Below are 19922 nucleotides of genomic sequence, written 5' to 3' on the forward strand. Positions count from 1 at the left end.
AGGACTCCAGCTTACTCAAACATGATTTCCCTTTCATAAAACCATACTGACTCTGCTTAATGATAATATTACTTTCAATAGTCTTAAGACAGAGATGAGGAGGAATCCTTTCTTAGAGAGTCATGAACCTTTAGAATTTTCTACAGCAGAGGGTTGTGGAGGGTTAACCATTGAATATATTCAAGGCCTGGATGGACATTATTTTATCTATAGGGGAGTCCAGAGTTATGGGGAACAGGTAGGAAAGTAGAGTTGAGGCCGTGATCTTATTGACTGGTGGGGCAGACACATGGGGCAGTGTATTTCTGAAGTTTGTATTGAAAGTACCAACCCCTTTTGCCTTGTACTGTTACCTCATTTATCATTAATCTTCTATCTTATCCTTTTGTTCTTTGGCCATCGCTGCTCTCTTGCTGCCACGGTACTTGTTTACAAGCCAATATCTCCAACTATTTCCAGTTCTGCTGAAAAGTCAATGAAGTTGCTTTGTTTTCTCTCTCCCTCTCTCTGTACAATGCTGCCTGACCTGCTGACTATTTCCAGCATTATTTTTATATTTATTTGCAACACTCTTTACATCAACACATATAAACGATATATGAGACAGCTTTACCTATTTCCTCCATCTGAATCTAGCCCTTTCATCACTATTCCTTCTTCTTTTGCTGTTTTTCCCTTCTATTTTTCCATGGATTTTCTCTCACCCCTTTTTTCCAATGTTGTGGTGTCTCTCTCTCTCTCTTGCCAAACTAGTTCAACCTTTCCCCAATTACTAGTTAACCACCTTGTGCTTGTCCTTTCTGCTCTGCAATTGACTCCCAATGTCACAAGAGTCCAAAGTCCTCTCTTGTAACTCATTTCTCCAACCACATATTTTACCTGCACAATCTTTCTGTTTTTTACTCATTATTGTGTGGCACCATGGGAGTAATTAGAGATTATCATCCTTGAGGCATTCTCTAATCATTCTCCCAGCTGAAGAATTCTGTTTGTACCTCTTCAAACGTTTTCCTGCCTGTATAATTAGTCCCAGCATGAACCACTACTTCAGACTTTATTCTTACCTTTTCAGCTATTGTGCACTCATTCAGTTATTATAGGGGATTCCATAGTCAGGTGAATTGACAGTTGTTTTTGCAATCACAGACATGAGTCTTTACTAGATCCTTTATACTAATGCCAGAGGTGCAACAGAGTACTTGAGGCAAAACAGCAAAATGCTGGAAATACTCAGCATGTCAGGCAGCATCTGCAGAGAGAGAAACAAACAACAGTTTTCAAGACTCATATCTGTGGTTTCAGAAACAACTGTCAATTCCTCTACTATGAAATCCCCCATAATAATTGAATTTCCATACTGTCTTTAGTACCCTTCACAGTGTAGCTGATTTTGTCACAGAGCTGTGTCACAGAATTTACATCTGACTGCACTCCCCTGAGGTCTATTCAGTACTGAATTCACATTTAGACATGAGCCACTCTGAGAGGATTCCTGCGTTGTCTGCTTAGTCCAAGTTTGTATGGTTCTGCCCACTTCCTCTCCTCTTGAACACTGTGTGGCTCTGGATGCTGTCTACAAAACTCTCAGCTTCCCATGTACACTGAATTGGCAGCTGGCATCATTTCACTGCCCCTCAATACTCAAAACTCAGAGCTTCATCTTGCACAGTTGGCAGCACTTTCTACAGCTGAGATTTGTTCTGGAGTTCCCAGTGCCAGGGGATACCTATGTGAGTAGATGCAGCTGCCTTCCCATTGTATCTGTTTGTTATTTTAAGCTTTCATTTTAATTTTAAGGGTAGTTAACTGTTTAACCAATTATAAAAACATTGATAAAAATGCTAACCACCAAAACACTAGCCAATAAATAAAACACTGACCAGCTAAACCAAAAATCTGCAATCTAAATTCTTACCCATAACTGATGTCATTCCATACTGCTCTGTGACCAGTTCTAGGGCAAAATATAAACAGCACAAGCAGTCAATTGAAACAGAAAACAATGAAAATGCTCAGCAGGTCAAGCCACATCTGCGGGAAGAGAAACCGAGTTAATGTTTCAGATTGAAGACCCTTCATCAGAACAATAGAAGCTTGTTAAACTGCAGGGATGGTGGGGGAGGGGTGATGTCTCTGATAGGGTAAAACGAGGTAACCATTGGAGATTAGCTGTAAACAAGGTTATCTGGTCAATGAATGAACGGGAGCAGAATGGAAGTGCGTATTTCCAGCATTTTTGTTTTTATTTTAGATTTCCAGCATCTTTTTTTTGATTTTCAATCTTTAATCTTTACTTGTTAACTGACCCCGTGGGGTAGTGTGGAGATTGCTCTCAAAATCCCAGGATTAAGAGAATTGTTAGCTAGATTCCTACTGTTGTCACTTGTCCCAGTGGCTCCTGGGACAAGTGACAACAGGAAGAATCTAATGTCCACATATTGAAGACTATCAATACTCACATTGAATGTATTCACATGGAAACTGGTCACATGGATAGGAAAATAGAATCCAGTGCAAGTGGACCTATTTCCAACGTTGGTCAGTTTCATCAAGGAATAACAGAGAAAACACAACACCAAAAACATTCTGCAGTAGTCATCCAGAGTCTTAGGCTGAATTATGTTACCTGACTAAAGGTCTTCTGATATAGTAGTTATAAATTATTGGGCAGGATCTGAAAACTTGCGAGTTTTCAGTCTTCAGAAGAACCACAGGCTTTCTGTGAAGTAAGGAGAAATGGCTGCAGTTGTTCATGTCTGAAGGCTCAAGTTGTAGTGTGGTTGAGAAAAATAATCCTATTTGAACAACTAATATGTGAGCAAAGAAAAAAAGATATAACAGAGATAAACAGAGAGATTTATCAATTTAGGCATCAGGAATAAAAAAATTAGCATCCTAAAAATCTGAAGTGTAAAAGCAGCAGGCAGTAGCAATTAAGGTCAGTTAAAGAAAGAAAGGATGTGAGAGAGAGAAACAAAGGAGCAAAAAACTCGAGAGACAATCAGAGTGTAAAGATAGATTAGGCATCTGGGTTTGGCAGATTCCAAGGTTGAGCTTGTATGTTGTGGCATTCAAGCAAGCCCTTATGTTGCAGGAACAGCGAATCAGCTGTCAAGAGCAATTCATAACTGTGAGATATCTCCTTAGATTGCCTTCTATCATCCAGTCATTTTCTTTTCTTTCTCTTTCATCTATTTTTTTCATTTTAGCTATTTTTAAAAACTATTTCTGAATAATGTAATCTATGCCAATACATTCTACAATTTCAGTTTTAAATGTGCATGTTTGCAGTACCTGTTTCAAGCCTTTAGAGATTCAGGAGGCATCTATGTGATATCTGGTTCCCTTAAAACCAATTCAGCAGCCTTTTCCACACAGTCAAAGCTGAGGGCATTATCTGAGTCTCTGGTTGCTGGGCAACATGGGAAGATTCTTGTTTCTAGCAGATATCAGTTATGGGCAGTGATCTCCCTTGCCTGCCCAGATGAAGTCAGTGAAAGGCTCAGTCAGCTTTCATGGTCAGGCCTGATTAACATTGAATCAATAAGCTGCCAACACTGCACATCTGAAAGGCAGCTTGTGGATTGGAAGGGTGGGTCAACAGAACAGCCTGAAGCAGCAACTTAAAATAGGCCAGCTGGAAGCATTGGGAATGAAATTGTGCTAATAGCGCACTGAAAGTTTTTGTAGTGCCTATCATACAAAGAAAATAAACTATTGGAAAGCTTCAAGGCTGAAGCCCACCAGAGACTTCAGTAAAAATGAGTTCCAGTCAAGTTTCCAACATTTTCTTGCTGCTACTGTAGATTCATTTAACTAAAACTGGAAATGCCTACCTGCTAAGTCACACCACTCATGGTTAAACAACAGGCATTAGGGTTATCTGAAGAAGGAAAAAGTCAGGTCTTAACTGGATACTTTCAACAAGTTTTCCACATGTTATTAATTGGGTTCGTTCTGCTGTCGATGAGAATTCTTGGGTACAAAAATCAATTTTGTCCTGAAATTAGATGGGCAGACAACCTGTAGTAGTTGGTGAGCATAAGTGGAGTGATATCTTTGGATGAATTTATGATTAGCTTTTTCTTTATGTTCCTCATTAAACCACTTGCAACATGAGGAAACTGCATGTTATCCACATGGCAGGTTTCTCCAATGTTCAGGGTGCGGATGGCTTGCATTTGGCCGGCTTGGCCTCTATTGTGAATCCTATTGACATTCATGCTGAAAAAAATATACAAGTGGGAAAGTCTTTGTCTGACCTGCCCGTGAGTCTGGCCAGGCTGCTGCTGCTGCTATATTTGGCAGGGTCAGTTCTTATATTGGCTTAGAGCCTCCTAAAATGAGCAGATTTCAGTTTTAAAATGAGGGCTCTGTACCTATTTCCAGATTCCTTTGCAAAATTTCCTTATAACTACACAGTCCCTCAGTAACTTTTCTGTGGTTAACTGTGGCCGTATCAGGCTACAAAAAAAAAGTCTGCCGATTAGATTTTTATGTAAAAAAAGACTGACTTTATTAAGGAAGCAGGAGGAGTTTCCTCTTGAAGCTCCCTCCCTGTGATATATATTGTTAAAAGTGAGCTTTGTCTTGCTCTTGACTACCTGCATTTCCACTCCCATCTGTTGACCAGTTGCTTTATTTCCACCCATTAAAATACCTTGGCACCGATATCTGGGCCTGCAAATGTGATTGGCATTCTCCCGACTCTCCTTTCATGAAGGATAAAGGGGCGTAAGATCAACCCCAGTGTTTGGCCTGAATATGTAAATGACTTTTTACCTGTTCCTTAGATTTTGCTTTATGTTTGTAAGTTGTTGTACTACTAGAATGCACTGAGATTTTGTGACAGTTTAAGAAATGTATTACTGCCTTCCAGTCTGAAAAGAAATAGGTAGGTAAATACCCGATATAAACAAGTGCCTACCTTGATAAAATGAACTCAATATCAATCAAGTTCACTGTGCATTATTAGGTCTACTTTAGCAACTCTTGCTTGATAACCTGGAGCAATGACCTAACTGGAGGGACATTGCAATTAATCTGACTAGGTTTCTCCAGACACTTCATAATTTGTACATTTCTCAAAGGGTTCCAGAGCAATTCCCCATTATAGCACTGTAGGTGATTGTGTTGTCAGCAATATGTGCAAATCTCAGCTTGCGTAAACCCAGTAACCTTAGCAGTTCGATGTAATATATCTGGTTCCAGGTGGGATAGAAGTGTGATGGCAGGGTTCCCAGTGGAAACAATAATGATGAATAGGAGCCTGCTGAAAGTAAATGACATTGCTTTGAAAGAAAAATTACAAACTTTCTGTATCTGCCTTCATTTTCACACATTAAGGTAATCTAGACTCTCTTTGCCTTTGGGAAAGTGTCAGCAATGTGTTAGTGTTAGAGATTACAGTCTTATATGCATGCAAAAACTATCTCATCCTCCCTAAAAACTTCATAAGCTGTAACAACATTTCTACAATAATGTTACAAGAAATTATACTGCATTATGTGCTGTAATAATCTCGAGCATTTGGTACATTTGTTGCAATATATTAAAAAATGTTCCTGAGAACAGACTTCTTATAGATTAGGTAATCTAGTGTATATTAATTATTTTAGAAAATTGTCTTCCAGTGTAAAAATAGCATAAGTCTGTAAAATGTGTGAGATAACATAACTGCAGAATTTTTAATACAAGGGCATCTTGGATCCTTGAATGGTCTGGCCAATTTGGTGTAACCATAGTCTTCTGACATCTGGTGATTTTTTTTCTTTGAGTCACATTTCAGCATGTTAACATCATCTCACACAATTATGAGACAGAACTTGTTGTGGAACAGTGGCAGTCCTGCACTGAACTGTTGGAATTTACCCCATCATGTCAGCAAGCCTGCGACTATACTGGCCAGGATGAGTCAGTGGTTTCCTAGGTGTGCTCCAACATTGGATGCCTCATGGAATCCAATGGAGGAGGACAAATTTTCTGAATCCTGTATAATGCACTGGTCATCCTCGTTGAATGTGCATCAGTCAAGACCTTGTATGGGAACAGTGAACCTAGTCATTGTAACGTGAACAGTTTTGAGTGGGAAGGAAAACTAAACTGATTTACATTTTTAAATTATTTATGTTTGCTTTAATATATTTAATTATTTTAAATAATTCTTATTAAATTACCAATAATTATTATTTCTTTTAAGTGGCTAATAGGTTTTGAGTGTTGCTGAATATCACAGACAGTTGGAAAAATTGCCAGCTGTCAAAGCTTTTTTTCAGCCATTTTGTAGGCAGGTTTATTGGGATGACATTACGTTATGCAGCGTTTTGATGCTGGGAAGGGCATCTCTATTTTGGATCAGCATCTTACCAACAAATCGACATCAAGAGATCCATAAGAGCTAAGTATAAGGTATTGGTATTGATTTATTATTGTCACTTGTACCAAGGTACAGTGAAAAGCTTGTCTTACAAACTGATCGTACAGGTCAATTCATTACACAGTGCAGTTACATTGAGCTAGTACAGAGTGCATTGAGGTAGTACAGGTAAAAACAATAACAGTACAGAGTAAAGTGTCACAGCTACAGAGAAAGTGCAGTGCAATAAGGTGCAAGGTCGCAATAAGGTGCAAGGTCACAACAAGGTGGATTGTGAGGTCATAGTCCATCTCATTGTATAAGGGAACCATTCAATTGTCTTATCACAGTGGGGTAGAAGCTGTCCTTAAGTCTGGTGATACGTGCCCTCAGGCTCCTGTATCTTCTACCCGATGGAAGAGGAGAGAAGAGAGAATATCCCGGTTCGATGGGGTCTTTGATTATGCTGGCTGCTTCATCAAGACAACGAGAAGTAAAGACAGAGTCCAAGGAGGGGAGGCTGGTGTCCGTGATGTGCTGGGCTGTGTCCACAACTCTCTGCATCTTCTTGTGGTCTTGGGCAGAGCAGTTGCCATACCAAACCGTGATACATCCAGATAGGATGCTTTCTATGGTGCATCAGTAAAAGTTGGTGAGAGTCAAAGGGGACAAACCAAATTTCTTTAGCCTCCTGAGGAAGTAGAGGTGCTGGTGAGCTTTTTTGGCCGTGGCGTCTACGTGATTTGACCAGGACAGGCTGTTGGTAATGTTCACTCCCAGGAACTTGAAGCTCTCAACCCTCTCGACCTCAGCACCATTGATGTAGACAGGTGCATGTACACCGCCCCCTTTCCTGAAGTCAATGACCAGCTCTTTAGTTTTGTTGACATTGAGGGAAAGGTTGTTGTCATGACACCATTCCACTAACATTCTCAGGTTTACATTAGAACAGTGGGGAGCGTGCTATGCTTGTCACTGGCAACAAGTTCTAGCCCTATATTCATTCTTATTGTGAAACTAACATACTCACACAATGTATTTTTATAACCCAATTTACTGTTTGCCTTTTATATTAATAATTCATGTTTTCTGCCACCATTTTAAGCCCCCCTCACATAATATACCAGCCTCAGATGCCTATCAGTGTTGCTTTATGACAGTATTTTTTCTGCTCACTATTTATTGATAATGGTGAGCAAAGGAATTTTTCTTCCTGCCAATATAACTTTTTGCACAAGCCAAGTACAGTATACTCTTAGCCATCCAGCATCTATGGGAAACAGGGGGTGCTTTTACATAAGTATGCTGATTGCATGAGAATTACTCAAAAAACATTAATGTACATCACACACTAGTATTCCTTGCATAAACCTTAAATGCATTGATGAATCATATTTCATTTCATTATTCCTTTAAACAACAATGTTTTACACTGCAATTGTATATTTTAAGGCTAATCAATATAATGTGAAATACAGCAGAAGTACATTAAATGAATGACTGTATTCACCATTGTGGCAAATGTTCAAAGGGAATATTGCTGCTCATCAGCCTACAACAGTACTGCCCTTGCTGTATACATGAATGTAAATAAACTAAAAATATGTTTTCACACTTATTTTGCATAATACTTAAAATAAAATTCACTGTTTGAGCTTATTTTTATAAAAGCAAAACAACCTTATACAGGTTATGCATAGACTTTTATGCATAGCCTAGCCTGCTGTAGGCTACCACTTAAACTAAAATCACTTAATGCTAAATGTCAAAATAGCCTTGAAAACCAAAAAAGAAACTGCAGATTCTGGTAAACTAAAGTAAAACCAGAAAGTATTGGAAATACTCAACCTGTCAGCCCGCACCTTTGATCTGAAACTATAGCTCTGTTTCTCTTCTCACAGATGTGGCCTGTCCTGCTGAGTATTTCTATCTTTTTCTGGTTTTATTATAGGCCAAAAGGCAGCGCGATTTATTTCCCTGCCATTTTGGAATGAAAGTCGAAGGCTGAGGAGATTTATGCTTACTAGCCTTCTTGAATACATCCCTTTTGTCCACTTGCTTGCATGCCTTCCTTCCCTCATGCAAAAAGTGTGAATGAAGAAGATGAAACAGCACTACAGCTTGAGCAGAAAAACAACTTTGTTGCTCAACAAAATTTAAGACATTTCAAATACTTTGGCAGCAATTTTCTAATCGCTTAATATCCTTAGACATTTTTGGTGGTTGCATGAGAATTCTGGATGCATAAATACTGGATAAACAAGACTTTAATGTACTTCAGATGGTGGAAATCCAGATTAAAATCAGAAACAGAATAAACAGCTCTAAACAATTTTAGTTTTGCTTGCATTTTCCTGTTTAAATGCAAACAAGTCTGGGGCTTTCACACATGCATTATCAAATGCAAAGGTCACAGACTCACTGGCAGGTTGACAATGGGGAGTCCAGCAGCGGAGCTCCATCTTGCTGATTTAATCCAGCACTTCTGATTAGATCTGACACTGGATCCAAACCCCACAGATTTCACTGTGGATTATTGGGTTGCGGGGAAAGAGGCAAAAGGGGTGACATGTTTCTTTTCACTAACCTTCCATTTAGTGCAAGGTTTCTAATACTTACATTTGTTTTAGGTGCCTTTAGTTGATTTTATTTTAAAATATATTAATAATTTTAATATACCACATAGGCTTTTTTAAATAGTTTGGAGATGTGCCTGACGTTCGAAAGCGTTTAAAAACTCTCGTGAGACCTTGCTGGATTTCAAAGCCTTTCCGGTATGTTTTGAGGGTGGGCTGCTGGAGGCTTTGTTGCCATCCAGGCCACACTGCTGGAGTCCAGGATAGTCAGGGTCAACCAGATGTGCCCTTCAAGTAGAGCAGATAAGTATGTACATGGGGAGACAGGGTCAACAGTGATACTGGGGAGGCAAGCCCAGGAAAATAAGCTACTGGACAATATTTTAAGTGAATAAGCTTCAATCAGAACTGATCAATTGAGTCAGAGTAAACGAGTTTTAAATTTGCAGAGAGGAGAGGAAATGTAGGGATAACTAAAGAGAAGATCTGCAGTAGGAGAGATTATATGACAAGGTTTATGTTTCAGCAATTCTCCACAGAGCAACAAGACCTACTATGTATTTCCAGGATTTACTGTTTCTTTAGGCATCTGCAAACATGCATGATGTGGCTTCTTGGCACTGTGGTGATTGTGATTGGGAACTCACATTGTAATATGTGACTCTACAATAAGCCATCTTGCTGCACTGTCTCAGAATAAGTTCACTTAGTATGAGGTTCTTCTGTACTGTATTCAATTATTTATTAAATAACTACAACATAAATGGACTATATATTTGATTATCACTCTATAACAGCTGAAAAATAACATCTGAAGGAATTGTACGAAAATAAAAATTTACTGTGCTACTTTTTTCTCTCCTACTAATTAGCATTTCAGAGAACACCTTGATACCCTGAATGCAAAAGGAATTGGAATGCTGGGCTACGCTTTGACAGAGGCTTTCATCCTTCTGAATCAGGTAGTGGCATTAAATGACAGCACTTTCTGTTCTTAACTTTTATACTCAACTTAAAATGAGATGAAAGAAGTATAATGGCACAGGAATTTTAAGAGGCTAAAATAGGATAAAAGATGTATATTGTATAATTAACCATTTTTATGTGGAATACACATAAACATAAAGATTATATAGTCATAGAATTGTTACAATTAAGCCATTAGACCTCTTTACGATGTGCAATTTTGCTTGGTATATTTTTCATATAATAATTCATTTTGAGGTAAGTTTAAATTGATGTCATGGTAGAATCAGACAAAGGCAAAACAGATCTGGTATCCTGCAGACTATCAGTGAAAACAAAAGATGGTATTTGTGTACTTACTGAATTGCAGTAGTTAACACAAGAGACAGAATTCATCATTTTGATTGTTTGATAAATCCATTAATAAATAGATTGTGGTTATCTCTTGCATTAAAATTGTTTGAATGCTAACTTTTCCCAGCTCCTTCTCAATTCTACACACTTGCCACCTTCTTCTACATTGTCAGCCAATTTTGGACAAAGCAATTTTTACTGATGGTAGAAATTAAACACATTGCAGCAACTAATAACCATTTCAACATCCAACCTGGATTCTGCGGTCAGTGGCAAAGAACAGAGCTCACCACTGACCTTGAAAAAAGTAGCTGAGAAGGACCTGTGGCCTGAACTTCCTCCTATCTGTTAACTGAAACGGTCAGCAATGCCATCATGCTAGCTTTCATAAGAGAATTCTCACAGACCAAATCAGGAAGGAACACAGGAACATAAGAATATAAGAAGTAGGAGAAAGAGAAGTTCCACTGTTCAATAATATGATAGTCTCAATGACACAAGATTTTCAACTACTTTTTAAAATATTTTACAGAGTACAAAATAAAAATTAGAACATACACAGGACATTAAAGTACAAGCAAAAGTATAAAAAATCATTTTAAAAATAGCCTTGATGTTTAGAACCAGAGCATTTGCAAAACAATGATAATTGTCTGATTTGCCATTAAGAATTCACCCACAAGAAAGGATAACATTTTCAGGGCATTTTACGATGAGAATTGTTGGAATGTACCTGAATTTTTTGTTAGATTGTTCATTTCTCTTGATATTGGTGGAGAAAGCAGCAAATTGATGCAACCTGCAGAGTACTGAGCCACTGAGAGTAACTTCAGGATCTGTGTATTAAACTATGCATGAGCAGAAGATAGTTTCACTGGTGTTACAGCCGCAAGTTCCTGGCCTGATAATTCCACAGCACCTATTGAAATACAGTGGGCTGATAATAAATCGGGTGCAGTATGAAACAAACTCTAATTTCACCATTAGTTTATTTTCCACTATTGTTGTTGACTTCACTCCTTTAGTGTTCACCTGAACAAGAAGAACTGTTTTATTATCATTGATCTGCTTAATGATATTAATGCATCATTTGAACGGATCAATCCTCACTTCGCACCAAACTCACATTTTATAAGGTCTGTATAACATTCTGACACAGAATTGATCTCAGCCATATATTTGGTTTCATTCTTTGCAGTGTAACTGCATATTAAGTGCAACATCTTAAGAACAGTCTGTCTGAAATCACCTATTTTTCATTGCAACTTGAGACAAATTTCCAGTTCTTTCTCATTTATTTATCCTTCCCCAGTTAATGTATTTTTATCACTTCTTATTACCTACAGTTATTATCCTTTTAAACCATTTTGGATTTGCCTTTACCAGAATGGTTCCAGAGATGAGTGATTTGAGCTATAAGGCTCACAAGGAGAGATTGGGTTGCTTGCCTTGAAGCATAGAAAGTTGAGAGTAGATTCAATAGAGGTGTGTAGAAATATAATTGGTTTAAATAGGGTAAATAGAGGGAAGCTGTTCCCATCAGTGAACTGCTCAAGGACCAGATGGCAGTGATTTAACTGTTTGAGAAGAATATACAAGAGAAACATAAGGAAAATCCTTTTTTTGGACAGAGAATTATTCTGACCTGGAATTCACTGGCTGTAAGGGTGGTGGAAACAGAATCAATCTGTGCCTTCAAAAGAGAATTGGTTGGTCACTTGGAAGAGAATAGTTTGCAAGGCTATGGGAAAAGAGATGGGGGGGAATGAGATTGGTGGGATTGTTCAACTAGGAGCCAGCATGGCCTAATTGTAACAATTCTATGATTGTATAATCTTTATGTTTAAGTCCATTCCATGTTTTATACCTTTGGCTGGAGAGGCATGAATAGCACACAAAAAGTTAAAATCCCAATTTGAACATGAACTGCCCATGATGAATCAGAGAGTTGTCCAGGAAATTCCTGCTTTCTTTATAGGGTAGGGATATCAGGTTAGGAAATGATATCCACCATCCTTATGAAAAGCACACACTCGAGTGTCTCACCAGCTAAAAAGTATGGAGGATAGGTGTGGTTATCGCCATGCTACTGTTGAATTCTCATTGTCCCTTGCACCTTCCGAACTTATACACCATGGTGTGGTACCTCACCTTGTAGTTCTTTAAACTCATAAGTATTATCTTCTTGAGTATCGATGTCTGTGTTGGTTTCAGTTGCAGTATGACTGGTGATATTTGATGCTGTTCATATCACTTCATAGACCACTGCCACTGACAGAGTGTTATCATTCCAGCTGGTTTAAATAGCTGGGTACATTTTGTGTTTCAAGTGCATGCTGTACTGTTCAGTAACAGGTAGAAGGGATTGACAATGAATGGTGAATTGGGCTTATATTTTCTATTATCCCAGTCAGATGAATCTTTCACATACAGTCTGCACAGAAAGTGATTGTTCAAGTTGTGCCCTGCCTTCCTTCTTCCTCCTCTGCACCTACTCATTATACAGCTGGTGGCAAGGCTTCATCCATCCCTCGTGATGGTGAGGATCTTGAGATATATCCCAGTATTTATATTTGGCCCTTCAAAATGATGTCCGTGCTGTCAATGGCACACCACACTTTTAGAAAGCCTTCGAACATCATAAGTTTGTACGTTATGTCTGCTGGTTCCTCTCATGCAAGAGAGAATTAAAGGTAGGTGGTTGAACAGGGAGCATTAATGAGTTACCTTATGGATGGCAGAAGTGCAAGTGTAAATGTTGCAAATATCACCAGCTCCATTCTGGACAAATTCCAACACAATACTGACTATGGTCACCTTGATGGTCACCTTGATAGCCACCATCAATGCAGTCCTTGCCCTACTTGTTGCACTGGACTAGATGGCTGAATTTGGTGATGGGTTCCTCCCTGAAGTGCAGGCTTCTCATGTGCCTATTTCTCACTGAGGTTCTGGTAGGAGAATTGGTTCATGCACAACTTGAACATAACGGGCCTCCCACTGAGTTCCCTTTTCCCCCTCCTTCTATTCCCTCAGTTAGTAGCTTTCCCTGCTTGGCTTGGCTCTCATTTGTGCTGCACTACAAAGGCAATATCTTCCTATGCAGTTCACCTCAAGGGGCAACTGATTTATACAGAATCCTTGAATTCAGAATACTGTCCCCCAGCACCTGACACATTATTTCCTGTGGATTTTGGAAACCACCAAATACTTGCAGATTCAAATCAACAGAAAGTAGAAATCAATCCTGATAATTATTGTCACCTTTTAAACTGCATTTATATTGCGGGATCTGCTCCTGAATGTGTATTCAGCTCTCCAAGATTAAGAGAGGTGAGTTAGCTGGTGCATTGAGCTGCAAAATGGCAATGCTTATATCAACACTGCACTGTGATGAATGTCACAGTCTGCGTACTTCCAACAGCATTAGGCTCAGCATGGACCAATTCCATCACAAGTGTGAAATCTGGCATTTACCCACACTAAAATCTGCATGCCGACATCAGGTGCCAAACTGAACTATTTTGCACTTTGACATCAACAAAGGTGTAATAAGGAATTGAATTCTGCAGTCACTGTCTGCTAAGAGAGCTTGTAAACTGGAAGAACTATATAAAATTTGCAGACCTATGAGTTCCAATGAACGTGGACCATGGTACATTTTCCATGCAAAAGTATTTGTAACGGAACTTTAGAGATGTAACACGCACTTTGCAAAGTATGTAGTTTGCTTCTGCTCTCTAATGTATATTATAATTGTGGAAGTGGCATCCATAGTGTGATGCAGTCCAATGGACTATAAATCGAAGGCTTCTCAAATTCCACAAGTCCAACTCTTAACAACTCATACCCATGACAAATGGCCACTGCTCTTTTATTTTTGAAGCTGCACCACTGATGTGTTTCTGAAGCTGGTGAGACTGGGACGATTTCTAGGTGTTGCATCTGTAACTTAGTGCTTAGCCTTGCTCCCATTCCACATAATAAGGTCCTGCCCTAAACAGGGAGATGCTGGATACACGGTCCTGTTCCCAGGAAGCCTTGAGCAGAAGGACACCCCAGGAAAGTGCTCTGGAGGACTGTGCAGTGTTTTGCGACACTCCTAGTATTACAGAGCCAACCTTGTGAATATGTGGATCCCTGGACAGCAAATCAACGAATAACAAGGATTTAGTTCACACAAGCAGAACTAAACACTTCCAGTGACAAAGATAACACTATGGGGAGTTAACTGCTTTCAGTTCTCGTATAGATACTGAACACAAACAGCAGATACTTTTTAAAAACATTCTGTATAACTGGGAATGCTAACACACTTTCACAAAGTGAATCTTGATTTTTTACACATATATCTTCATGTTAAATCTTTCTTGTATGAATAGCTTCAGTGCCAGTTTCAGCTTGAAATATCGATTGTGTCCCCTGGATGGGATTGACATGATTTGATGAGATACCCCTCCTAGATCAAGGTCTTTATTTGCCATAGTTTTCGGGTTCTGGAAGAGCTGTGCTTGTCATTGGTCAAGACTTTCTAAAAATCAGTGCTGCACATTCCCAGGGCTTTGTACAAAGAGGTTTCTATTGTCTAATATCTTTCCCTTAGTCGGATCTCCCAGATCCATCTCTTGTTTTTGCATTGAGGAAGCTAAGACAACCTCTGTGAGATCACATCCGTCCAGCTCAATATGACTAATTTTGAGAATTCTCCACCACTGTGTGAGGTTGAGGCGGTTGGCATTCACATTCACCACTCACAGTTTATCTTGTAGAACTTAAAACATATGGGAGAAAAAGCTGCATGTGTAGTGATGTTAGTGGTCTAGTACCAGCTCGCGGGGAGCCACGGGTAGGCACGGTGGCCGCAAATCCAGTGGGTCCCATTCAAAGTCCAGGGAGCCCCCAGCTTAGTGGCACCATCGGCAGTGATCACTAGGGCACCCGGATACCGGTTTCACTTGCAGTCGCTGTGACCAACTGAAAGGGTGGAACCGTGCTCATTGGAAAGCCTGCACCAGCATTCCTTAGGTCTGCTCACCGGCTGTGGAACGACCCTGAGAGTCCGGACTCAGGTGGAGGTCAAATTGTAGGGAGGGAAATACCAGTTCCTGAAACACCCACCTCATCGGGGATCACTGGAAGAGATGTTATGTAGTGGTGAGGGGAGTGGTGGGGGACTACCATGCATTTGGGAGAGTTGGAGAGGTGTTCTTTTCATGAAATTCTGCACCCTTTTTTCTCCAAACATACCTTTGCTCATTGTGGCCAAAAAGTTCTATTTTAACTTCATCAGTCCACAGGACTTGTTTCCAAAATGCATGAGGCTTGTTTAGCTGGTCCTTTGCAAACTTCTGATGTTGAATTTTGTGGTGAGGATGCAGGAAAGTTTGGAGAAAAAAGGGTGCAGAATTTCATGAAAAGAACACCTCTCCAACTGTTAAGCACGGGGGTGGATCAATCATGCTTTGGGCTTGTGTTGTAGCCAGTGGCATGGGGAACATTTCACTGGTAGAGAGAAGAATGAATTCAATTAAATACCAGCAAATTCTCGAAGCAGATATCATACCGTCTGTAAAATAGCTGAAGATGAAAAGAGGATGGCTTATACAACAGGATAACTATCCTAAACACACCTCAAATCCATAATGGACTACCTCAAGAGGCACAAGTGGAAGGTTTTGCCATGGGTCTCACAGTCCCCCAACCTAAAAATCATCGACAATCTGTGGGGAGACCTCAAAAAAGCAGTGCATGCAAGACGGCCCAAGAATCTCACAGAACTAGAAGCCTTTTGCAAGGAAGAATGGGCGAAAATCCCTCAAACAAGAATTGAAAGATTCTTAGCTGGCTACAGAAAGCATTTATAAGCTGTGATACCTGCCAAAGGGGGTGTTACTAAGTACTGACCATGTAGGGTGCCCAAACTTTTGCTTCGGGACCTTTTCCTTTTTTGTTATTTTGAAACTGTAAAAGACGGAAATAAAAAAGTAATTTTGCTTAAACTATTAAAGAAATGTGTCATCTTTAACTTTATGCCTTTTGGAAATCAGGTCATCTTTTACTTGCTTAGCTATTCACAGTAACATAAATTTTGACCAGAGGTGCCCAAACTTTTGCATGCCACTGTATATGTGGCCTCAGGGCCCCCGGGCGGGGGAGGGCGATGGAACAAATGCACTGGGGCCTCTGGGGGGTGGGTGGGGAGGTGGGAAGGTGGAGGTCTGCCACCCCGTGGGTGAAGGTTCCTGCTGGCGGAGATTGGACATTTCTTGTCTCAGCAGGTCCCGGAGCTCAGCCCTGAGGACAGTAGAGACTGTTTCGAGTGGGGGAGGGTCAGAGGCCGTGTCAGTGTCAGCAGGGGCAGCCCACGTGGTCTGGCGGTTGGGGGTGCCCCCTGTGTCAGGCTTGATCCCGGGGTGGTTGTTGGATTTCCCCCAGCTAGATTGCCCTCCGCAAAGCTCTTTCCACCACACGTAAAGGGTGGAGGTTGGGATCCCATCTATGCTGGCGCGGTCCACCCCTGTGCACAGCAGGTCCAAGAAGAGCCGTTTGCGTGTAAAACGAGGGGTTGCGTCTCCAGCCCTTGTCTCCGCTCTACGGACCTGGGTGAGCACCCCCCGCTGCATGTACTCTAGCCCTTCCAGGAGGGTGATGGCATCCCGCATGGTCTTACCATTAGCCAGTCCCATGAGGTGCAGGACCACTAGCCTCAACTCGGGGCGCATGATGGCAATCAGGTATCCTGCTAGCATGCTGGTCACCCTGGTATTTTCTAAAAAATCATGATAGTGGGCCCTCTCATAGATGCCAGTCACCAGCGCCCACTCCCTAATGACTCTGGTGCCCTCACTGACCATACTCCATTGCGGTCGCCCGTATAAATCCCACTCGAGAAGGGTAGGGTACCGGACCCTCACGGCGGTTACTACCCAATCACACAGGGTAGTGCCATCCCGGATCCCTTCCTGTGGCGCCCGTAGGGCATTGTTGACACTCTGCTGGTCGGACAGGCTCCCCAGGGTGCTCGCTTCCTGGTGAGAGAGGCTCACGTTGGGGGCCCCATCATTCCACAGTTGGAGCAGCCGTGCAGCCAGGTGCTCACCCGGCCTCTGGGGGTACAGATCTGCCAGCTGGGTCAGCTCCTTGGCTGAGAAATCCTGGGTCTCCGTAGTCTCAGAGGGACCAAGGGCACTTTCCCCTGCGGGGTCTTCATCCTCACTCCCCTCCCTTCTGTGGTGGACCTGTGACCACGTGCTGACGGGTCGAGCATGCAAGAGTTTGGGTGCGTAGGGGGAGGGCTCCTCAGGCACCCCCTCCTTGTCATTATCCATCCATATATCCCCCTCCCCCAGCCATGCATCCAGTTTGTCGCTGTGCTGGGCCAGGGCTCGAATTTTGAGTGGGTCTGGCTGCTAGCCAGACCGGCGGGTTGCCTGCACCTGCTGCATTTGGATCAGCCTGCAGGCGACCTCGGTACCTCTGGCCTCGAGGTCGTTGGCTTGGGTCTGGGCAACTGGACTGCCCCCTGCAGGGCAGAGTAGTGCTGCTGGAGCACCTCTATCTCTTTGTCTTTTTGGTGACACATATCTTATATCTGACCAGTAATCCTGACCTGGCATCTCAGGAAGGATGCAAACAGCCAGAAGGCACCCCTTTGACTCCGCTTAGCCTTCGGGAACCCCAACCTCTGGAGGAGGGAGACCACGTGGTGCCCCATTTTCTCACCACGGGGATCTAACTGCTCAGCCCAGTCCACTGGTTTACCGTGGTCTTCCAGCATGCTGGCCAGGCTCCCAAATCCCTTCCTCTCGTTGGTCCACCCAGGACTCCTATCCTCGGTGCCTGCACTGGCTTTCTTGCCCCTGTTCCAGAACATCCCTCCCCACGTCTGTGTTCAGCAAGCCCTTAGAGACCCTGCTCGCAGCACCAAATGTGAAACAGATTCAGGGTCTCAGAAGGCAAGGACTCTGAACACAGTCTTGGAGATAAATGATTTATTTACAGAAGACAAACATGGGAAAAGGGTAATGGGAATAACACACACACACGTGCACGGTTTATAGCGAGTGTGGGAAAATCTCAACAGGGTAAGACACACACACACACACACACACACACACAAAACAGACTAGGTACATACAATCAAGGAAAAACAATACGATACCCACCACCCCTTGACTCAGTGCAGGCACTGCTCTATGCTACTAGGGACACTAACTAAAATGCTCCCAACCCTTTTAACAGTGCACACCTCACCAATGATTTCTCCAGTGCCATTCCACAGTCCTCGGCCTGGAATGAAGCAGGGTGATCCCTCGGAGCAGACAAAGAGAGAGAGTTGAGCACATGTGGCACTCTTTATAGTGCTGGAGGGCTTGGGGGGGGTGGTGTCCAGCCCAGGTAATTTACAAAGGCTAATGGCCCAGTGCCAGCAAGGACTAATCGATTACAAAGGCCAATGGCCCAAGGCCAAGTACAAAGTTGCTTAAAGGGACCAATGGTCAGGTGTGTGCTGATGGGTGGGGTGGAGCCAAACCTTGATTGACAGTAGTGTGCCTTTCGACCAGGTAATGGGCAGTGCTGTCACGTGACAGCCACGACCCTCCACAATACAGGGAGGGGGAGGAGCATGAGTTGGCGGGTGTATAGGTGAGTCCAAGTGAGAGGGGGAAGGTAGATAGGTGGAGGAGGGGGTAAAAGGGAATGATGTGAGGAGCTGGGAGGTGATAGGTGGAAGAGGCAAAGGGTGGAAGAAGAAGGAATCTGATTGGAGAGGACAGTAGACCATGGAATAAAGGGAAGAAGGTGGGCAGGTCATGAGGGTGGGGGAGGGGAAAGAGAAGGGGTGAAGGGGCTACAGGAATGAGAGAAAACAAAGGGGGGGAGACTACCAAGACGGAATATGAGGTATTGCTCCTCCAACCTGCATCTGGCCTCAATGTGGCTGTGGATAGACATGTCAGTATGGGAACGAGAAGTGGAATTAAAATGGTTGGCCACTGGGAGATCCTACCTGTTGTGGCGGACGGAGCAAAGGTGCTCGATGATGACCAGTTATTTTGGTATAGCCAGCCTGGAGAGAGAGACTAAGCTAGTACAAGGTCATCTTTATTTTTTCTATCTATTCATCCACATTGCTGGAACTGCTGGCATTTCTTGTCCATCCCTAACTGCCCCTGAGCTGACGAGGCAGTTAAGAGCTATCCACATTGGTGGACCTGGAGTCACATATAGACCAGACTGGGGTAAGGATGGCAGATTTCTTTCCCTGAAAGACATTAGAGAATCAGATAGATTTTGACCCTGTGTGATCAAGTGAAATATTTTCAGGGTATTGCATAGCAGGATTAGTTTGTAAGTAGCTTAAATTCACAGCAGTTAAAGAGATTTTCCTCAAACTTGTTGGGATAGGCTGTGAACATTGCAGCCAGTGTAGACATACAGAATCACTGACAGCAACTCCCAAAATCTTGAAGTTGCTGTCAGTTTCATAGAGCAATGTCAGCCGTTAGTTTAATCAGTGTAATAACTCAAATTCCATGTACATGGTATTTTGGATCAGACTGAGTGACCTGCAAGCTACTCTACACTATCCTATTTCTTGATAATGCTGTTGACAAGGACATGCAGAGTATTGCAGAAAGAATTAGTTTCTGCAATTTATCATTCATTCA

The 19922-nt window shown here is 41.9% G+C and overlaps 1 protein-coding gene across 1 annotated transcript in view; it reads left to right on the forward strand.

Annotated features, from left to right (window-relative positions):
- cacna2d3a (calcium channel, voltage-dependent, alpha 2/delta subunit 3a) overlaps positions 1–19922 on the forward strand; it is a 556823-nt gene that overhangs the window by 295754 nt on the left and 241147 nt on the right. The window contains 1 exon segment of the mRNA XM_052017619.1: positions 9804–9893. Coding sequence (XP_051873579.1) covers positions 9804–9893 — 90 coding nt within the window.

Source organism: Pristis pectinata, chromosome 6 (assembly GCF_009764475.1).
Source record: "Pristis pectinata isolate sPriPec2 chromosome 6, sPriPec2.1.pri, whole genome shotgun sequence".
Lineage (NCBI taxonomy): Eukaryota > Metazoa > Chordata > Chondrichthyes > Rhinopristiformes > Pristidae > Pristis > Pristis pectinata.